Source organism: Rhinatrema bivittatum, chromosome 4 (genome assembly GCF_901001135.1).
Source record: "Rhinatrema bivittatum chromosome 4, aRhiBiv1.1, whole genome shotgun sequence".
NCBI lineage: Eukaryota > Metazoa > Chordata > Amphibia > Gymnophiona > Rhinatrematidae > Rhinatrema > Rhinatrema bivittatum.
Genome location: NC_042618.1, coordinates 210,410,779 through 210,431,338, shown reverse-complemented (window position 1 = coordinate 210,431,338; position 20,560 = coordinate 210,410,779). Strand labels below are relative to the sequence as shown.

The window sequence follows — 20,560 nt, the reverse complement described above, 5'->3', positions numbered from 1 at the left end:
GCTTTCTTCATTTCTGTTAGCATTCACTGTGTGTTTATTCATCCTGGCCAAGCAGATGGTGAAAACATACATGGAGAGACATGAAATTTCTGTCTCTCCATGCATATTATTCTAGTCCTTCATTACTATCCTAGGGATCCTTGCATTTTTGCTATGCCTTCTTGAACTCCAGTACCATTGTTTTCTCCACTACCTTCACTGGGAGGGCATTCCAGATATCCACTATCCTTTCCATAAAAAAAACATTTTTGCACCAGGCAAGCAAATTACCAAATTATTCTTATGCCGAACAACCACCAACCCAGATATCTAGTTCTAATGATTGAATTGCAAACTACAATGGTTGTCCTAACCTTTCCATTTTGGGTCCAAGATAGTGCATCACCTGAAGGTCACATCCTAGCTACAGGATCATTTCCTGCTATACCAAAGTGATGCTCTTCTTTGATGTGACTTTGCGCCTCCAAGGAAGTACAGGAGCTGCCAGAGAGGATTTGGGTCCATTCTACTATGTCCCTAAAGATCTTCTCTATATAACATTCTTTCTGTCTCAGCTCTTCTAGGTCTGCCCTCTAGCCTCCAGAGATCAGACTTCCTCTCACCAAATGGAAGATTTGGTTAGTGCATTTAGTATAGCTGGGTTCAAAAAGGTTTGGATAAGTTCTTGGAGGAGAAGTCCATTAACGGCTATTAATCAAATTTACTTAGGGAATAGCCACTGCTATTAATTGCATCAGTGGCATGGGATCTTCTTAGTGTTTGGGTAATTGCCAGGTTCTTGTGGCCTGGTTTGAGCTCTGTTGGAAACAGGATGCTGGGCTTGATGGACCCTTGGTCTGACCCAGCATGGCAAGTTCTTATGTTCTTAATCATACATGTAACACTTGGTGTAAAACACTGGATAGCCCCCATCTCACTGCTAGACTGCTACTAGCATCTTAATATTATTGAGTTGTTAGTTATTTAAGGTTGCTAAGGGAGTAGGGATGCTTAATCTAACAAAGTCCCTTAAATTTATCTGTTGTATTTTATGAAATTAATTGAAATGTAATGTTAGTTTGTCAATGATCAGCAAGGGGACATAAGTTAATTGGTTTATAAAAGCAGAGTTAACTCGCTTAATTTATCTGAATCCTTGACTATTGCTGTGAACATTTTCTATAACAGGGTACCATCAAGCTAGGGTGAGATAACATAGTACAAAATTTCATCTTTGTGAGACTTTCCTCTCGCCAAATGACCTCAAATCTTCACCAAGGTGTACTGTGCTATTCATACATCTCACTCTACATAGGAAACTGGCCCCAAACCCAAAACCACCACTAACACCTCATCTTGACCTATTAGATGGCCCTCTTATAGAGATATAAATAGTTTCACATATTGAGGCCCTCCCCAGAGGCTTTCTCTCTGTCTCTCCCTCTCCACTCCACTCCCTTCTCCTTTCTCTCTTCCCCCCTCTCCCTCCCCAAGCCCAGAAATGGCCAAAATGCAATTCCAAAAATTTATCGTGAATTGCGTTATGGCCATTTCAGGCATATCACATAGCCTAATGCCAGGAAAAAAGGTGTAGTTATTTCTGGCGTTAAAACCGTGCAATATTACCCCTCATTTAACTAAATCCTATCGGAACTCCTCCCCGATCCCACCCCTCCCAAAAATTTGCATTTGCGCCATGCGTTACAATTCTTTTCGCATGCATTAATCCGTTATCGCGTGCATTAACGCCATAATGAATTTTGATGAATAACCCATTAAGTTAGCTGCATAAGTTATCTGGCTAACTCCAATAACTAATGATCTCTCTTCTCTCCCAAACACTGTCACAAAAAGTTCTTCTGCAAAGCAATACTTACAGATCCTGTTCACTCACCAGATGTGGCTTCCGCTCTCAGTACTCCATCAAATTATGTTGTAAATTATGTTGGAATCCACCTAGTATGAACTGCTGTTCAAAAAGGCGGAATATAAGTACTTAAATTGAATTAAAAATTTCAGGACCGATCCACCAGGCAGTATTAGGAGGGACTCACTTGATTATTACAAATTTCAGTCTGCAGCTGTTGCAAAATTAATTAAGAAGTCCTGTCCCTATCATGAAAAGGAACACCAGTTTCTGGAAGGATCAGAGACTACAGTCCTAGCAAGGGGCTTTGAGGGGATTAGTGTTAAGTGAGTGCATTTGGAAAATGATGTGCCACTCAATCTCCCCAGACAGATCTAATGCAGCTGTTACAGTAACATAGATCTATGCCTGTGCATTGATGGGACACTGATCCAGCACTAGCACTTAACTTTTCTTTGCCTCTTAGTTTTGTAATTTCATCCTGGATTCTTCTTGGGGACCAGTTCTGCAGAATACCCCTGTCCTGTCCTCAAACATCCCCTTGCAGTTCTGCTGTTCCTAGCACGAGTATGCACTTTAGTAAGCCTGAAGAGACTATTATTTGAATGCTGTGTTTGAATATTTTGGGGCGAGAATGGGTTTGTTAGTTTTTGTCCTTACCCCTTGTGAAAAAGGTGTTGGGGATAAGGAATTTTACTGAATTTTGATTATATTTTATATTATTTAAATGTACTGAATTTGAATTTTTTTTTATGAATTGTATTTTACTGTAAATCTGTTGTTAAGGCACATTGGGGATCCTTTGGGTTTGATAAGGCAGAGTAATATAAGGTAACAAAACTCCTGCAGGCAAGCTGGTCAGCCAGAGGAACTGGATCAGAGACATTAGCGATGTCTACATATGCAGTGATGGAACCACTCATGTCAGTCTTCGATGAATATAGGGATAGACCTCAGAGCTCAGTGCTTTAGTTGTGTCTTTTCTTTCACGTCAGTGATACAATAGGTGCAACAAGTTAATGTCTGATCTACATTGGCCACCCCATCACATCAAAAAAGCTTGTGTAGTCTCACTTCTGGAATAGCAAAGGGTTTTGCACGGCAGGATTGAGGTACAACCAGCAGAGCTGTGTGTGGGTCTCAGTATAAGAATAGTAAGCAGGGGAGGATTGTGGTGCATCGAGGGAAGAGGGGATATCAACACTAAGATAGCTGAAAGTTTTTAGATTATTTACATATTTATATCATTTCCAAAATATATATAAAGAAAAGGAAAACGGAAGTCATCATTATTAACACAAAACTCATTTCCTAACAAGGTGATGCTGTTGGGTTACCCTAGAATGCACGTCAGGTTTGCAAAACCTGATATTCCTTTTCAGACTAATTGAAGTCTGAATTTTCTTCAATACCAAAACATACCTGGCTAGCCACATTTTATGTGATAAGATAGCGGGCCTGAGGGACAGGAACTTGCCAAGTTACATATCGGGGTAGATTTTCAAAGGGTTGCGCGTGTAAGCTACACGCGCAACCCCCGAAAACCTCCCCCTGCGTGCGCCGAGCCTATCTTGCATAGGCTTGGCGGCGCGCGCAAGCCCCGGGACGTGCGTAAGTCCCGGGGCTTGAAAAAATGGGCGATCCGGGGGCGGGGCCGTGGGTGGGGCGCCGGCCCGGGGTGTTCCGGGGGCGGGACCGAGGCCTCCGGAACAGCCACCAGGCCGGGGGATGGAGAGCCGGTGCACGCTAGTTACGCCTGCCCGGAGGCAGGCATAACTTCTCCAACAAAGGTCAGGGGGGGTTTAGTTAGGGCTGGGGGGCAGGTTAGGTAGGGGAAGGGAGGGGAAGGTGTGGGGGGGGGGGGGGCGCGGAAGGAAAGTTCCCTCCGAGGCCGCTCCGATTTCGGAGCGGCCTCGGAGGGAACGGAGGAAGGCTGCTTGGCTCGGCGCGCGCAAGTTGCGCGTGCCAACCCTGGATTTTATAACATGCGCACGGCTGCACGCGCATGTTATAAAATCGGGCGTAAATTTGTTCGTGCCGGGTTGCACGAACAAATCTACGCCCACACGCATGTTATAAAATCTGGCCCATTGTATCATAAATTGAGTTTTTGAAAGAGTTGAGTTTTTCATTTTTTAACAATGGGAGAGGAGATGAGAGGAGAAGGGACAGAGGGAGGTAAGATAAAAGGAGGAAACAGGAGAGGAAAGTAGGGAGAGAATATGATCATGACAGCAGAAGATTGTCCAATTTTCTTCCTTTGACAATGTGACAGACCATGGTTGACCTTTGGCTGTCCCTTCAGTACTTCACAATTAAGGAACCTCTGTTCTTATCTCATGCTTTCCTGAATTGTTTCTTATAATTTTGCTTCAACCTCCTCTGCCAAGAGCCAGTTCCTTGAATCCACCAGCATTTCTGTGTTCTAATGTTATGCCTGTTACTACCGCTTGGAGTCCCATATCACAATACTCTGTAAAGAAATATTTCCTTAAATTACTCCCGAGTCTACCCCCTTTCATCCTCATCCCATGACCCCCTCATTCCAGAGACTCCTTTATGTTTAAAGAAGCCCACCTCTTCTGCATTTATTTCTTGGCGATATTAGGTAGGATAACATTATAATGGGGATAAAGTCTGTGGGCACTTTTTACCCACAGACTCTAGCCTTAATGTTTTTTTAAAGTGCACTTATGCACGTAAATCCACTATGAAAATTTGTAGGTTCACAAGTATGTGCATGGAAACACACACACACACAAAATTGAGCAGGTGTAATTTTGTACAAGTAGATTTATGCGCATACTTTTGAAAATCAAAAGCATGCATGTAAATCCTTTCTCCACCCCCAACTCTACCCCCTGGAACACCTACTTCAACTGGGGATAAACGTACGCATGATATCGGGTACCTGCAGAACTCCCAAACTGATTTTCAAAGAGTGATTTTAAGCCTAAATGTCTCTATCAAGCCTTTCCTTCCTTTTCTCCAGGGTAAACATGTTTAGATTTTTCAGTCTGCCCCTGTCTGCTTTACAATGAAGCTAAATGCCCTTTGAAAAAATGTCCCCCATCTCATCTCATAGGGCTTCTGGGGCAGACTCTGCACTATTTTGGTACTTTCGTTCCCTTTAGAGGGACGGTCTCTAGAATTGGCCACAATACTCAAGAGGAGGTCTCACAAGTGACCTGTACCAGCATTATCGCCTTTTCCCACTGGTTATGTCCTTCCTTTTATATATCAGCATTCTCTGACTTTGGCTCCTGCCTTGTCACATGGTTTAGCAACTCAGAGATCCCCAGATACGATCACCAGGGTTGGAAAAATCCACTTGCTCACCTGGGTAAGTCATTTTTTTCCCCTATGGGCAAGGCATCAAGGCCCAGCAGGAGAAGGAGAAGGAGACTGGTGCTCTGAAGCAGTGATAGGACTGGGGAGGGAGTAGAGGAGGAGTGAGTGGGTTAGATCAGGGGAGTAGAGGAGTAAGACTGAAGCGGAGAGAGAGGAAAAGTGAAAGGGACTGGGGTGAAGGAAAAGAAATGGAGAGTGAGTGGATAAAGGGGTAAAAGAGAGGGAGTAGGAGGAGAAAATATGAGAGATGGAGTGGAAGAGAGAGAGAGGGGGCTGCTTGGGAGTGGGGGTGTGCACTGCCAGGAAACTCACTGTGTACTCTGGCCACCCTCCACAAAATGAATGGAGTAGATGGTGAGTGCATTTTGTCCCTGATGAGCAAAGTCCTGGAGGAAGTTTTCAGACCTGATCACCCCAAGGTTTCTCTCCTGCTTGACGTACATCAGATTCTCTCTCACAATCAGGTGTTGCTCCCTTAGATTTCTGTTTACCAAATCCATGACTTGGCAATTCTTTTTATACTGAAACTTAGCTTTGAAGCACTTGATTCATGCTTTCTTAGATCAATCCTTATTCTGTCTACTCTGTTGCCGATATAGTGCCATCTGAAAAGAGTCAACAATTCCTTTTCATCTTTCTGCAATATCACTCAGGAAAATACCGAACAGAACTGGCGGCAGGTCAGATTTATGCATTCCACCGATCTCCCTTTTTTTTCCTTTAGTAAACTCCATTAGCTACTACTCTCTGCTGTCTCTTAGTTTCTAACCCTTCAACCACTTTGAGGCCCACCTCTAGGTCTCTCAGTATATTTAAGAGTAACTGTGAGGCAGTGTCAGAAACGTTACTGAAATCCAATTACAACCACATTAGGTGCTGGCCCTGATCTAATTCTTTGGTCATCCAATCAAAGACATTGATCACATTCATTTGACATGATCTCCTGCTATTAAAACCATGTTGCCCTGGACCGTGCAGCCCACTGGATTTGAGATACAGCACTAGCCTATCCTTTGGCAGGACCTTCAATAACTTTACCACCACTGATGTAAGACTAACTGGTTTGTAGTTGCCTACTACCTCCCTATTATCTTTGTTTGGAGAGGGATGACGTCTACCCTTCTCCAGCCCCCTGGAACCATTCCCGTACCCAAGATTGATTGAACAGATCAGCAGTGTAGCTTGCCAGAGCCTCCCGAGCAAACTTAATATCCTACAAAGTAACCCATCCAGCCCTTTAGTTTTGTCCACTTTCAGTTTTGCTAGTACTGCCAAGCAAATACACTCGTCTATAAATGGTGTGAGATCTACCCCGCTACCACATGAAATCCTGCCAACATTCAGTCATCCTTCTCTAAAGCTTTCTCAGGAAAAACCAAAGTATTTATTAAGAATGTCTGCTTTTTTCCTTGTCACCATTCCAACATTTCTTTTCAGTCTCACAATTCTGCCTTGCACTTCCTCCTTTCACTGACACACCTGGAAAAACAAATCTTGTCACTGCTTTAGCTATTTTTTTCCCCACTTGTACCTTTACTGCCCTGCCTACCATCCTTGCTTTTCTCCCAGATATTCTTCTCTACCCTCCCTTTCCTCAAACCCCCACATAGACCTGGAATGTTAATCCTTTTGCCCTCTCTTTTTGAGCCATCTCCTTTGAAAACTATATTGGCTTATTTTTCCTCTTCCTTTTATTTACTTTTATTTACCTTCTTAACATAAAGATTTGCTGCCCTAACTATAGCTTCTTTTAGATTAACCCACGGTTCTTCTATTTTACAAAGGTCTCTTCATCCTGTCACTGCCTCCATCTTAGCAAAGTTGGCACTCTTGAAGAGGACCCTGACTTTTTTGTGACTCATCGCTACCTCTGCTCTTATATTGAACCACATTGTTTCCTAATCACTAGAGCTCAGGTGACCACCTACTTGGGCATCAGCAATACAGTCCCTGTTTGCAAGTACCAGGTTAAGTACTGCTCTTTCGCTAGTAAGTTGTTGTTGTTTTTTTTTTCACTATTTGGTTGGGATAAGCCCCTTGAAGGGATGTTATGATCTCTCTACATATAACTAATTCCACTCATCAGATTAAAATATCCCAATAGCAAAACTTCCTCCTTTGTTTCAACCCTCTGTATATCTTTGACTGGATCTCCATCCAGCTCTTCCGCCTGTAGATCACACTGTGTAAATCAAAAAATAACCCATAGTGCTTCCTCCTTAATTTAATCTAATTTTTTTAACACTTTTTTTTTTTTAATTTAAAGATTTATAAACTGCTTTTTTTCCCCCTTGCCACACAGTCCCTACATTTTAGATGCTTTTGACATTTTTATACATAAAACGCTGCTCCACCCCCCTCTTTACCCACTCCATCAATCCTGAGGAGATCACAGCCCGGTTATGGCTGTATCCCAGTCATGAAACTCACTGACCCACATCTCTGTAACAACAATATCTAGATCTGCTACCACCATTAGGACTTGCAGGTCTGGAACTTTATTACCCAGATTACGAGCATTTGTGCTCAAAGGCTTCCAGCTATCAATCCTTTCCTTTTCTTCCCTCTGTATATCCTCATACCTGTCTCCCTTGTCCTTCCTGTTGTTTATTACTAGCTATGGGCCGAATGAATTCAAAGGTTTTTGCAATTGTGTGTCCATGGGAAAAATGCTTTGTTCATCTGGCCTTTTGTGACATAGGAAGGGGCAATAGTCAGAGGCATTTCCCTAGGTAAAACACAGTTTTACCCGTGAAAACGAGGGCTTTGATAATTGCCCACCTTCAGAGCAGGGAAAAAATACATGCATTGTCCTATAACACACATATTTTACTCCCAAACTATGTAGTGGCATTCCCAGGGGCAGGAAATCAAACATTGCACATAGTTTTCTATAATCAAAACTCCGTACACTGTTTTAACCAAAAGAATCACCCACAGAAAAAGCAGGAACAAATGCCTGCCACTAATTTTGAGGGGGGCAATAATCAAAGCAAAAGTACACTCTTCATTTTGCTTTATTGGTGCAAACCCCCATCAGTAAAATGTACTCATGGAGTTTTCAGTCAATGCAGGCAGTTGGAATTATTGCACCCATTAGTATGAATACTTATCATTTCCGTAGCACTACAAGGCATATAGACTTGATGCAGGTAAGGCAAGAAGGGAGATGAGGGGAGGAGGTGGAGAAGGGGAAAAAAAAGGAGGAGAAGGGGAGAAAGTGGACAGGGGAGAAGAAAAGGAACGGGATTGCAGATGGATGTAGGGAAGAGAAGGAGAAGAGGATAAGCAAATCAGAGGAGAGGAAAGGGGAACGGAGAAGGACAGGGCTGAAATGGAAGAGGAGGAGGAGAGAAGGGGACAGAATAGGTGAAGAGAAGTGGAAAAGAAGATCAGAATGGGAAGACAAGGTGAGAAGGGGTTGGGGGAAATGGTGAGGTGGTTGTTGCCCATGGAAAGCATGTATCATCTTTACCTAATATGTTTATGTGATTGGGTTGTATGTGGCAGCCTCTACCAGAACCCATGAATAACACATTGCAGCTGTGCGGTCGCTGAAAAGTCACATCTGTCAGTAGTGGGCTGGGCCTGGTTCAAAGGGTGCCAGCTTGGACTCTGCCCCCAGAGGAATGAAGAAAACGCATTGCACATTAAGCAGCAGCATCAGCCCCCTCCACTCCTACCCTAGAGCTCAGGACTCACGTATCAGTGCTGAGACGCTGTCCAGCTTCGGATCATACGAGCACTTCCCTTTGCCTGACTCCAGCTTGTCCGGCTCCAGGTGGAAGATGTGTTCCTGAAAGGGAGCACAGACGGTGCTGTGAGAGGACAGCAGTGGCCACTGTGGTAGATCTGATGGTTAGTGGCTGGTGGAAACACAAGGGGCAGTTTTTTAGTAGAGCTCCCAGTGACCTCCTGAAAAGAATGCTCCAAAATCAGTGCAAACAAAGCCGCCATAACCACGATAATGGGAACACTTTTCATATAATGTTATAGGGGGTGGGGGGGGGGGGGGGGGGAGAAGTAACCATACACTAGAGTACAGTTTCATTTCACATACGGTCTTTCCTAGATCATGTAGGTTATGTACTCCAAAATATTACAATGCCATATAACAGACAGCAGATACAGTATAGTGCAATACCTTAATAGATTTGGAGAAGAACTATTGCTTAGCGACAGGAGAGAAGAGGTGAGCCATGAAGAGGGATCACAAGAAAAGCAAAGCATTGCTGAGGTGAAGAAACATTGGCTGTTCACTCCAAACCACAAGTGCAGCAACAGTGAGGAGACCACGTGCTGGGACCAGAGAAAGGGCAGGAGTCAGAATAGCAAAGGAATGGGGAAGGGCAATGAATTAGGGGGCGCAGGAGTGCAGCTAGGAAGGAGTCTGAAAACAAGAAAGGGTATTTTGGGTTCCCCCTGCCTCCATGTAGGATCTCGTGTAGCTCCATCATCCCAGACAGATGTGTCTAATGTGCTCTTAAACACCTCCGATTATGGAAATTTCACCACTTCCCTAGGTAACAGTAACCTGTTTCCGTGCTGGACTACCCTCACAGTTAAATAGTTCTTCCCAATGTCTAACCCAAGGTGTCTGCGCATGCTAAGGCCATTCTGCACAAACTAAAAATAGGGTGTTATCGACTAAGGCCTCAAATGTACGTGAAGACAGTCCTCAGATGTTGCATGCTAAAATTAGGACAGACCCACACGCAAACAAGGGAGCATCCTATGCAAATGAGGCGCTACCAGGCTTACAGTAAATAGCGGGGCATGCTGACCTTCGTCTGTTATTTACCAGGGCCCAGATTAAGTCCAAATCATGAATACCTACCTTGGACCAGGTGTTAACTTTTTATAGCACATGCTAAGGCTTAAAAGTGCCTAGCTGCTGAGAAATCCCACATACTAACCAGCCCAATAAGAAAGGGCCAGTTAGTATGGGATATTTCATTTCTCCAAGCCCCCATCAAGAACAGAACATCCTCCAAGAACAAGCGGAGCAGCAATACTGGTAGGAGAACTCTCACAACCTCATGCTGGTGAAAACAAAGGCCCTCCTGAATATTGAGCACTCATTCAGGAAAGGTGCGAGGAGATCAGGCAACCACTGGAGGAATCAAATTGATAGCGGGGGTGGTTCCAAGTGCTTGATGATGCCACATGGAGAGGAGGCGTTGGTTACTGATGATGGCAGGGGTTCTAATGTTGACTGGGGGGTTGGAGGAGAACCCTTGGTGAGCTGGGGTGCTTGGTCTTGCTAAGGGTTGGGGGATGAAATTCCCCATGTTAGTCAACTGTTTCACTTTGGGCTAGTTAGGGAGATTGCTTGGCAACTAATGTGGATGCTTTACTTTTATGTGTTAGCACTCACACTAACAACATGCATACATTATTTCAGCTGAGTTTTAGCATGCGTGCAGTAAAATTTAGTGCAAGGCACATTAAGTCCCATTTTAGTGTGCACAAAAAAGTTTTTACGGAGCATGCTAAATCACATTCTACAATTTAACCCTATTACTTATAATCCTATTTCCACTAAGGTTTGAAACTAATTGATGTCTGTCCTCTTCATAAACCCCTTTATGTATGTGAAGGCTGCTATGAAGTCACCCTCTCTTCTCCACGCTAACAAAATCCAGCTCCTTCAATTTTTCCTCATGAGACATTTTATCTATACCTCTTAGCATTTATTTTTTTTTGCTCCCCTCTGAAATTTTTCCCAATGGTTTCACATCCTTTTTGAGCTGTGAGGCCGAGAACTGGATACAGTACTCCAAGAATGACTTCATGTACCCTAGCATAGTGTTAGATTTCTTTATAATAACATGATACCACCAATTTATATTCAGTCTGTGGTCTGCTTTAACCCTCAGATCTTTCCATGTGATATCACCAGCCAGCCAATCATTCCCCATTTCTTCAATTTGTCAAAATCATTGTAATACTAATCCCATCCTCCAAAGTACTTGCCACCCTTCCAAACTTAGCAAGTTGGTTTCCTCTGCATGTTATACAAATGTAGTCTCTATACGGCCATCCAAGTCATTCATGAAACTGTTGAACAGTACCAATCAAAGCACTGGCCCTTGAAGATCTTAATACAACATATTCTTCCAGACTGAAGCTATAGATTCATAATGGCTCTTTGGGCTTGATTTTCAAAGCAACTTACATGCAGAAATTACCGCTTGTGCATTGCGGCTGATTCATGCCTGCTTGTCAACAGAGAACCAATTTGACACAATAGGATCTCTGGAGCGGAACTAAGGCAGGGGAAGCATTTACATGCATACTTTTGATTTTCTAAAGCATGCATGTAAACATACATGCAGAAAGTTACACCTGGCTGGGGAATTTTCAAGGTGGACTTATGTGCATAACTCCACTTTGAGAATCTGAGTTAAAATCTTCGACTATAAAGTACCCACAGACTTTAGCCATACATGGGCTGTTATGAAATTACCCTCTTTGATTACATTTTTCTAGTCAGTTATACATTTAGAGGTCAAAATTCAAACATTACTTAGCCGGAAAAGTAGGACTTATCCGGCTAAGTGACAACTGCTGAATATCCTGCTATGGTCAGTGGTCATCAGTTAGCTGGATAGACTTATCCGTCTAAGTAGTTAGCCATATATTCAGTGGGCGTGACTGGCTGGTGCTGCTTATTGGCTAACTAAATAGCAATATTCAGACTTATACGGTTAAGTTAACCAGATAAGTCAGACCTGCTCCATAGCAGCCAGGTGAGACTTTAGCTAAGTAGCAGTAAATTCAGGGATATTCCACAGCATAGCGTGCTGCTGAATATCCCATGTAGGTTAGCCAGTTAAGTCTTATCTGGCTAACTTACTTAGCCGGCTAAATCTGAATATTGACCTCTTGTTTTATACATACATCCCAGCAACAAATCCCAGCACCATACATCTAAGAGACCTCCGCACATGCACAAATCTCATCTTTCCCTGTCAAACTTTCATTCTATCAGGCTCACTCTAAGGGCAGATCTCTCTTCTGCCAGACAGGCTCACTGTCGCTGATTTTCAGAGGTTTGTTTTTACACTTTCAGAAGTGCTCCTGCATTCTGTCAGGTTCATTCTTATACTTTTGCTCTGTCAGACACACTCTTATGCTGTCTCAGGCACAAGCTTACATTTCTTACGTTTTCTCTCTCTGTCAAGCTTACTCTCGCCTCCCTCAGGTTCACTCCTTTTTTCTCAGGAGTGATTTTGTTTTCTCAGCCAGGCTCGTGATTACGCTCTCTCTGTAAGATACGTTCTTGCGCTTCTGTCAGATCTACTGTTATGCTCTCTCTGTCAGGGTTTCATTTGGCTCTCTCTTTGTCAGGGTTGCTCTTTCATTTTCTTTACTGTCTTTCCCCTTATGCTTTGTCAGATTTGCTTTCACAATATTTCTCTTTTCTGCTTCTTTTGAGGTCGATATTCGGTAAGCCAGCGAGCAGCAAAAGTATCCAGGGAAAGTGCACAAGTCTCCTCTGAATATACTTGGATAAAATTACGCACATAATTTTATCTGAGTAAAGTTAGGACAGCAATTTTTCCCGACCAGACTTCTGTATCTAACTGTAGCTGGAGAGCACTCAATACGTTCATTCACAGAATAAAATTTAGCCCCACCTCTGGAACACTTTCACTGATTCCCCGTTTTGTCCCGATAAATTCTGTGTGCATAAAAAGCAGAATGCACAAAACGTATGCAGTCAGTGGGGAGAAATATTGAAAGCTCGTTTTTTTGTACCCAGAACTCAAAAAGTTACTCACACAAAGGCTTCAGTATTGACCTCTCTCTCTCTCCAACTCATTTTTCCTTGTCTCTATCAGTTCTCTCTTACTCTATCTCTAGTCAGACCAGTTCTTGCACACTCTGTCAGGTGCACTCTTACATGCTCTCTGTAATAAGCTTATTCTTGCATTGTCTGTCAGTCATCCAGTTTCTTTCTCTTTATAATTTCTCCCTCTTAAGCACACCTATGCTCAGTAAAAAACGTGCTGTGACTTTGAAAAAGTTGTTACTTTAGTTGGAAGTTATTTCTGATTGCTGTCTCATTAATGCACACTATGAGATTCAGAATTCACAGCAAGGGGGAGAGGTAAAAATGTTGAGGGTTAGTCAAGGCAAAACATTATTATCAGAAACTGTAAGTAAGAATCTCAGGAAACACCACAACCTGTCCAGCCTTCACCTTTATTACAATCATTCTTGGAAGATCTGGGGGTGTCATATTTTAGCATCTCAGAAAACTTCCTACAGACTGATAAATCTATTATCTCACTCAGAAACAGAAAAGCTGGACAAGAAGTCAGGGCTATCATCAGTATCACAATGGGAAGAATCAGAATTTGAGTTTCCAACTCTTCCCCTACCAGAAGGACATTTCCTTTTATTAGACCAGAAAACTCACCGTTTTCCTCCTAATGGATTCTTTTCTGCCACGGATTTTGATAAATTCTGACAGCTCTTTCTCAGGTGCTTTTCAGTACTGGCTAGAGGTGTGCACTGATAAAACTCTGTGATTTTATTTTTATCGTTTCAGTTTAAAAACAATATGGAATGAAATAGGCAATGTTGTTGACACTGTCTATGTCGTTAAAAATGAAAGCACATCCCTAGTACTGGCCCATATATTAGGCACTAGAGAAGGCTGGGCCCAAACTTTCCTGCAATCCAGAATACAGTACCACACATATAGGAGTCTTCCTCAGTGGCAAAGAAACCCGAAGCTGAATCCCTGTGGCTGAGAGATAGAGCCTGGATTCCAGTTATAATCCAAGATGGGCAGAAATCCTATGACTGCCACCTGTGAAAGCTTCACCAATCCATCTACACCCAGGGATTACGAGACTATGAATGTAGTTATACATGGGATAAAAGTGCTCAAGTTCCTCATCGGTTCGATAAACCCCCACTCGTGGCTGAACACACTGATGGGGTCTGTGATCCCGATTATTTTTAATAGTAATAATTATTATTTATGCTGATATTCAATAAAAGCTGAGGGGTAGATTTTAAAAAGCATTTACTCGAGCAAAACTGGTTTTTGCTCGAGTAAATACACTTTACTCAAGTAAGTGGGCTTTTCAAAATTGCTACAATATATGCCATTGAATTGTCCATAGGATTTACTCAAGTAAGTGCACTTTACTCGAGTAAATAGCTTTTGAAAATTGCTACGATAGTATGTCACATTTACATGCGTAACTCCTTTGAACATGACCCCCTGATTGCCTAAATTTAAGAATCTAGGGTCCATATTCAGTGGCATTTAGCCAGATCACTTGTGCGTAAATACAGACTTTTGAATATTTTTAGCAAATACCTGCCTAAAATTGAGCCGGATTAGGTAGGGGCATTCCAGGGCATTTCTGAGTGAAGTTAGGTTAGCTGGCTTACTCCAGTATTAAGAGCTAGCCTGATAACATATCCAACTAACTCTGGACATGCTATAGAATAGTTCTAAAGCTAGCTGGATAAACTTATCTGGCTATCTTTAGGATAGCTGACTTTATTCAATGGTGCAGCTACACCAGTGAATATCCCTTCAAAGTTAGCTGGATAAATTTATTTGACTAACTTTGCAATCCAGCTACTGACTGACTATTACCCCCTTAAAGGCCTAATTTACTAAAAGCAAAGCGTTAGTAAATCAGGCCCTAAGTTAGGCACCTATTCTCAGCCAACCTAGATGCCTAAAAGTCCGATTTTCAAAGGATTTAGGTTCCTATTTATTTACTTATGTTCATTTGATATTCTAATTTTTCTTAAAGATAGGCCTAAGGCAGATTATGTAAAGCAACAAGTCACAGAGTACATAAGTAATGGATGCATACAGATATGATCAGAAATTTGAGGTAGATTTATTTTAAATATATACAAGAAATGGGTTCATTTGGTAGGAATAAGGTTGTGGGTACATTTGGTATACATTGGCCTTTTAATATTTTACTAGGGCCAGTTTTAAAAGGGTTTAGGCTCTTAATTTTTGGAGTTAGGCTCCTTAATTGAAAATTTTGAAAATTTACTAGGGTCGAGTTCCCAAATTTAGCCTCCTAGTTTCACTAGGCAACTAAATTTAGGACCCTAAAAAATAGGTGTCTACAGAGATGGATTTAGGGAGGGAAAACAAGTTAGGTGTTTAGCCCTGATTTTCAGCAATAGGCATCTAACTTACAATAGGAGCCTAAATCTAGGTTAATGATTTAGGGGGTCAATATTCAATACAAGTGGAATGACTAAAGGAAGTTAGGCACCTATTTACAGCCAAATGTAGCAACTAAGATTTCAACTGATAATTCATGTCAATTTAAGGTCCCTAAAACTCAGGGTTCAAAATTTAGGGGGGCTTTCATTTGCTGAGATTTAGCATCCTAAGACCTATATGCTCAAGCTGCTCTATTTTTTTGCGGGAAGCTTCCCATTATCACGGGGGGGGGGGGGGGGGGGTGGGGGTATAGTCATGTGACTGTGGCAAGGTCAGCTCGGCACTATTTTTCAAAATGGCACCGACTGGGCCCGGGGCTAGGGGCTTCTATGGGCCCCATCGAGGGATCCAGGCCCACTTTTTAAAGCTTCAGGGGTTCAGGAGTGGGGTCGAGAATGTGTGGGAGTGCTTGGAGGTAAAGGTGGTAGTGGTGGTGGGGGGGGGGGGGGGGGCACTGAACCACAATGCTTTTTACCTACATTTGGGGGATAAGAAGGAGGAGGAGGGAAGAGGAAGCACCATACCTACAACAATTGTAACTTAGCCAGACACCCTATAGCTGAATATTGGCCTCAAAATATGTGTGTTTGGTGGTGAAAAATATTCAAAGATTGGATTTTGTGTGTGTGTGTGTGTGTAACTAAAACATTATGGTCATCAAGGCTTTGAATATTTACCTCATTATTTCCATCATCAGTCTTTATGTTTAGATACAAGCCATTGCCAATCCTGGTTGAAAAGGAGTGGGCCCACTGATAAACACAGAAAAACTTGCTAAGTAGTCAACATGTCATTCTCTAATTCTGGGTAGTCACGAGGAGGGATCACTGGTATGGGGGAAAGTTAGGGTTGCATCTTTAGCCTCACTAGTAGAAATAATGTAGAAATTACTTACCTGATAATTTCATTTTCCTTAATGTAGAAAGATGGACTCAGGACCAATGGGTATAGTGTGCTCCTGATAGCATTTGGGGATGGAGTCAGATTTCAATCTGATGTCAGCACTACATATACCCATGCACGAGGCTTTGCTCTCCAGTTTTCTCCTCGAAAAGCAATTATGGATATATGTGTTTGGATAATTTTTTTTTTTTTATTAACTTGGATAACTTGATTAACTTGAATTGGTTGACGTGGTTTCCAGCTGGAGACTGCCAGGACACTCAACCGAGAAGCGCCGACACTTGGTAATATGGGTGTCTGAACTAGAGATAAGGGTTGGCTTACCCGTACTTGTGGTGCACTCGGGGGGAGGTTCCCCGAGGCTTCTTGATTGCGGGGTGCTGAATCCATCTGTCTACACTAAGGAAAATGAAATTATCAGGTAAGTAATTTCTACAATTCCTAGCGTGTAGCAGATGGACTCAGGACCAATGGGATGTACAAAAGCTACTCCCGAACCAGCTGGGAGGCTGCCCGTGGCCCATTCAGTACTGCCCTTGCGAATGCTGGGTCCTCCTTGGCCTGAACATCCAGGCGATAGAATCTCGAGAAGGTGTGGATGAAGAACCATGTTGCCGCCTGACAGATCTCTGCAGGTGACAGCATCTTGGTTTCTGCCCAGGTCACTGCTTGGGCCCTTGTGGAATGGGCCTTGACTTGTAGGGGTGGAGGCTTGCCTGCCTCTATGTATGCCGCCTTGATTACTTCTTTCATCCAGTGGGCTATGGTTGCCCGCGAGGCCGCTTCTCCTTGCTTCTTCCCGCTGTGAAAAATGAACAGATGGTCCGTCTTTCGTACAGGTTCCGATCTTTCCAGGTATCGGACTAGGAGTCTGTCGACATTCAGGTGGCGAAGAAGGCGTGAGTCTTCCGCATCCTTATGCTCGTCTGGAGATGGCAGCGAGATGGTTTGGTTTAGATAGAAGTGAGAAACCATCTTTGGCAGGAAGGAGGGTACCATGTGCAGCTGTATGGATCCCGGCGTGAACCTGAGGAACAGTTCCCGGCATGATAGTGCTTGAAGTTTGGGAATTCGACGGGCTGAGCAGATTGCCACAAGGAATGCCGTCTTCAAGGTCAGGAGACAGACCGCGAGTTGGTCTGAACGAAGCTTCCGCTAGGAAGTCTAACACTAGATTGAAGTTCCATAGGGGTATCAGCCACTTTAGGGGTGACCGAATGTGCTTGACCCCTTTTAAGAAGCGGGAGACGTCTGGGTGGGCCTCTAGGCTGGTGCCGTCCACCATGGGTCTGAAGCTGGCCAGAGCAGCCAGTTGTACCTTGATGGAGTTGAGGGACAACCCTTTGTTTACGCCATCCTGCAGAAATTCCAGGATCATGGGGATTTTGACTGCCCGTGTAATGATATTGCGGTCATCACACCAGGCTTCGAATATTCTCCATACTCGTATATATGTTAAGGACTCGTATATATGTTAAGGAGGTGGAGAACTTGCACGCTCGGAGCAGTGTGTCAATCACTGGTCCTGAGTATCCACTCTTTTTTAAGTGAAAATCTCGTTGGGTCTTCGTGGAGGATCGGTCCTTGCTGGAGTAGATCCCTGGGTGGAGGTAGGCAGAGAGGGTTTCCTGCCAGAAGTCTTCACATGTCTGCGTACTATGTTTTTTTTGGCCAGTTCGGAGCCACTAGAAGTACCAGCCCTCTGCGGTGTTCTATCTTGCGGATGATTCCACCCAGTAGTGGTGGCCATGGAGGGAAGGCGTACAGAAGGTCCTCCTATGGCCAGGTCTGGACGAGGGCGTCGATTCCCTGGGACAGCTGTTCCCATCTTCGGCTGAAGAACTTGGGAACCCGGGTATTGGATCCAGTTGCCAGAAGATCCATGGCTGGGGTTCCCCAGTGGTTTACTATCCGCTGGAAGGCTGCTGTAGACAGTGTCCATTCCCCTGGATCCAGACTCTCTCTGCTGAGGTAGTCTGCAGTGACGTTGTCTTTTCCCGCGATGTGGGCAGCTGATATCCCCTGTAGGTTTGATTCTGCCCACGTCATTAGGGGGATCTATTTCCAGGGACACCTGCTGGCTTCTGGTTCCTCCCTGGTGGTTGATATAGGCCACTGTTGTGGCGTTGTCTGACATGACTCTGACTGATTTGCCCTGGAGTTTGTGGCTGAACTGTAGGCAGGCTAGTCTGACTGCTCGGGCTTCCAGTTGGTTTATGTTCCATGCTGACTCTTCTTTGTCCCATTGTCCTTGAGCCGTTAGCTCCTGGCAGTGGGCTCCCTGTCCCCGCAGGCTCATATCCGTGGTGAGCAAGGTCCATTCCGGTGGGGATAGGCTTGTTCCCTCACTCAGATGGTCTTCTTGTAGCCACCATTGTAGTAGGTTCTGAACCTTCGCCGGTAGCCGGAGGGGGGCGGAGTAGTTCTGAGACATCGGGTTCCATCGTGACAGTAGGGAATGTTGTAGGGGCCGCATGTGGGCCCTTGCCCAAGGGACAACTTGTATGGTTGATGCCATGAGTCCGAGGTCTTGGAGATAGTCCCATGCCATGGGGAGAGTAGAGTTCAACAATGCTCGTAGTTGTTCCATCAATCTCCTCCTTGTAGGGGGAAGGGTGACTTTGTTCTATTTGGTGTTGAACAGGACTCCCAGGTACTCTAGGGATTGGGAGGGTTGCAGGTGGCTCTTGGGTGTGTTGACAATCCACCTGAGCTTCTGCAGTAGTTCCATGTCTCTGGTGGTTGTTTGATCGCTTTCCTCTGGCGATTTTGCTCTGATCAGCCAATCATCCAGGTATGGGTGCATGAGGATCCCTTCTTTCCTCAGTGTTGCCGCTACTACCACCATGATCTTGGTGAACGTTCGGGGAGCCATAGCTAGCCCAAACGGTAGCGCCTGGAACTGGTATGGCCCAATATCGTGAAGCATAGGAAACCTGATGGAGGGGATGGATTGGTATTTGGAGATAGGCTTCTGACAGATCCAGGGAGGTCAGGAATTCTCCTGGTTGTACCGCCTTTATGACCGAATGCAGGGTTTCCATGCGGAATCGAGGTACCTTTAGGTAGTGACTGATGGTCTTGAGATCCAGTATGGGCTGGAATGCTCCCTCTTTCTTGGGCACAATGAAGTAGATGGAATAGGGCCCAGAATTTTGTTGGTGCGTGGGCACCGGTGTTATTGCCTTTAGCGCGAGTAGTTTTGATAGTGTGGTTTCCACTGCCTTCCTCTTGGAAGGGTCTTGGCACGGAGGAATCACAAAGTTGTCCGGGGGGATGCTGTGGAGGTCCAGGTAGTATCCCTCTCGGATGATGGATAGGACCCAATTGTCCGACGTTATTTTGACCCATCTTTGGTAGAATAGGGCAAGCCTGCCCCCTATGAGCTCTTCCTGTAGATGGGTCTGCTGATTCTCATTGCGTGTTGCGGCTGGGGCCTGGTCCCGAGCCGGCTCCTCTTTTGTCGTGTCTGTTCCGAAAGGACTGCCCCTTGCCGGTGGAGCGGGGGGCTTGGCAAGTGTTTTTGTATGGTCTATAACGCTGGGATCCTCTGCCCTTGGGTGCCCGGGGAGAGGGACGTTAGTTCCTCTTGTCCTGTCCTCCAGTAGACGGGGTACTGGGGACTTGCCCCATTTGTCGGCTAATTTGTCCAGGTCGCTTCCGAATAGGAGTGTTCCTCTAAAGGGCATTCTCGTGAGCCTCATCTTAGAGGTCACGTCGGTTGACCAGCTTCGGAGCCAGAGCTGTCTTCTGGCTGCTACTATGGACGAGAGGCTCCTGGCTGAGGTGTGTACCAGGCCTGAGGTCGCATCCGTGAGGAATGATATTGCTGGGTCTAATGTCTTATTGGCGTAGTTGCATCCCTGGCCATAGCCAGGCAGGTGCGTGATACCACGGCGCAGCAGGCAACAATATGTAAGGTCATAGCTGATACATCATAAGACTGCTTGAGGATAGATTCCTGCCGTCTGTCATTGGCATCCTTGAGTGAAGCTCCTCCCTCAACTGGTATGGTAGTGCACTTTGTGGTGGCGCAGACCAGGGTGTCGACCTTGGAAAACCTCAGGAGTTCCTTCGTCGTGGGATCCAAGGGGAAGAGAGCTTCTAGGTCTCGACATTCCTTAAAGGTGGCCTCTGGAGCATCCCATTCCAGGTCGATCAGTTGTTGTATGGCCTGTAGCGTAAGGGAAATGGTGTGAGGTCTGGCGGAGCCCAGCCAGGAAGGGGCTCACCTT

At 44.5% G+C, this 20,560-nt stretch overlaps 1 protein-coding gene across 4 annotated transcripts in view; it reads right to left on the bottom strand.

The window, feature by feature from the left end:
* The window catches only part of SEMA3F (semaphorin 3F), a 418,190-nt gene that overhangs the window by 110,509 nt on the left and 287,121 nt on the right, over positions 1–20,560 (bottom strand). For all 4 annotated transcript variants that reach the window (XM_029599645.1, XM_029599643.1, XM_029599642.1 and 1 more), the window contains one exon: positions 8,900–8,993. In XM_029599645.1, coding sequence (XP_029455505.1) covers positions 8,900–8,993 — 94 coding nt within the window. The remainder of the gene's footprint in view (positions 1–8,899; positions 8,994–20,560) is intronic.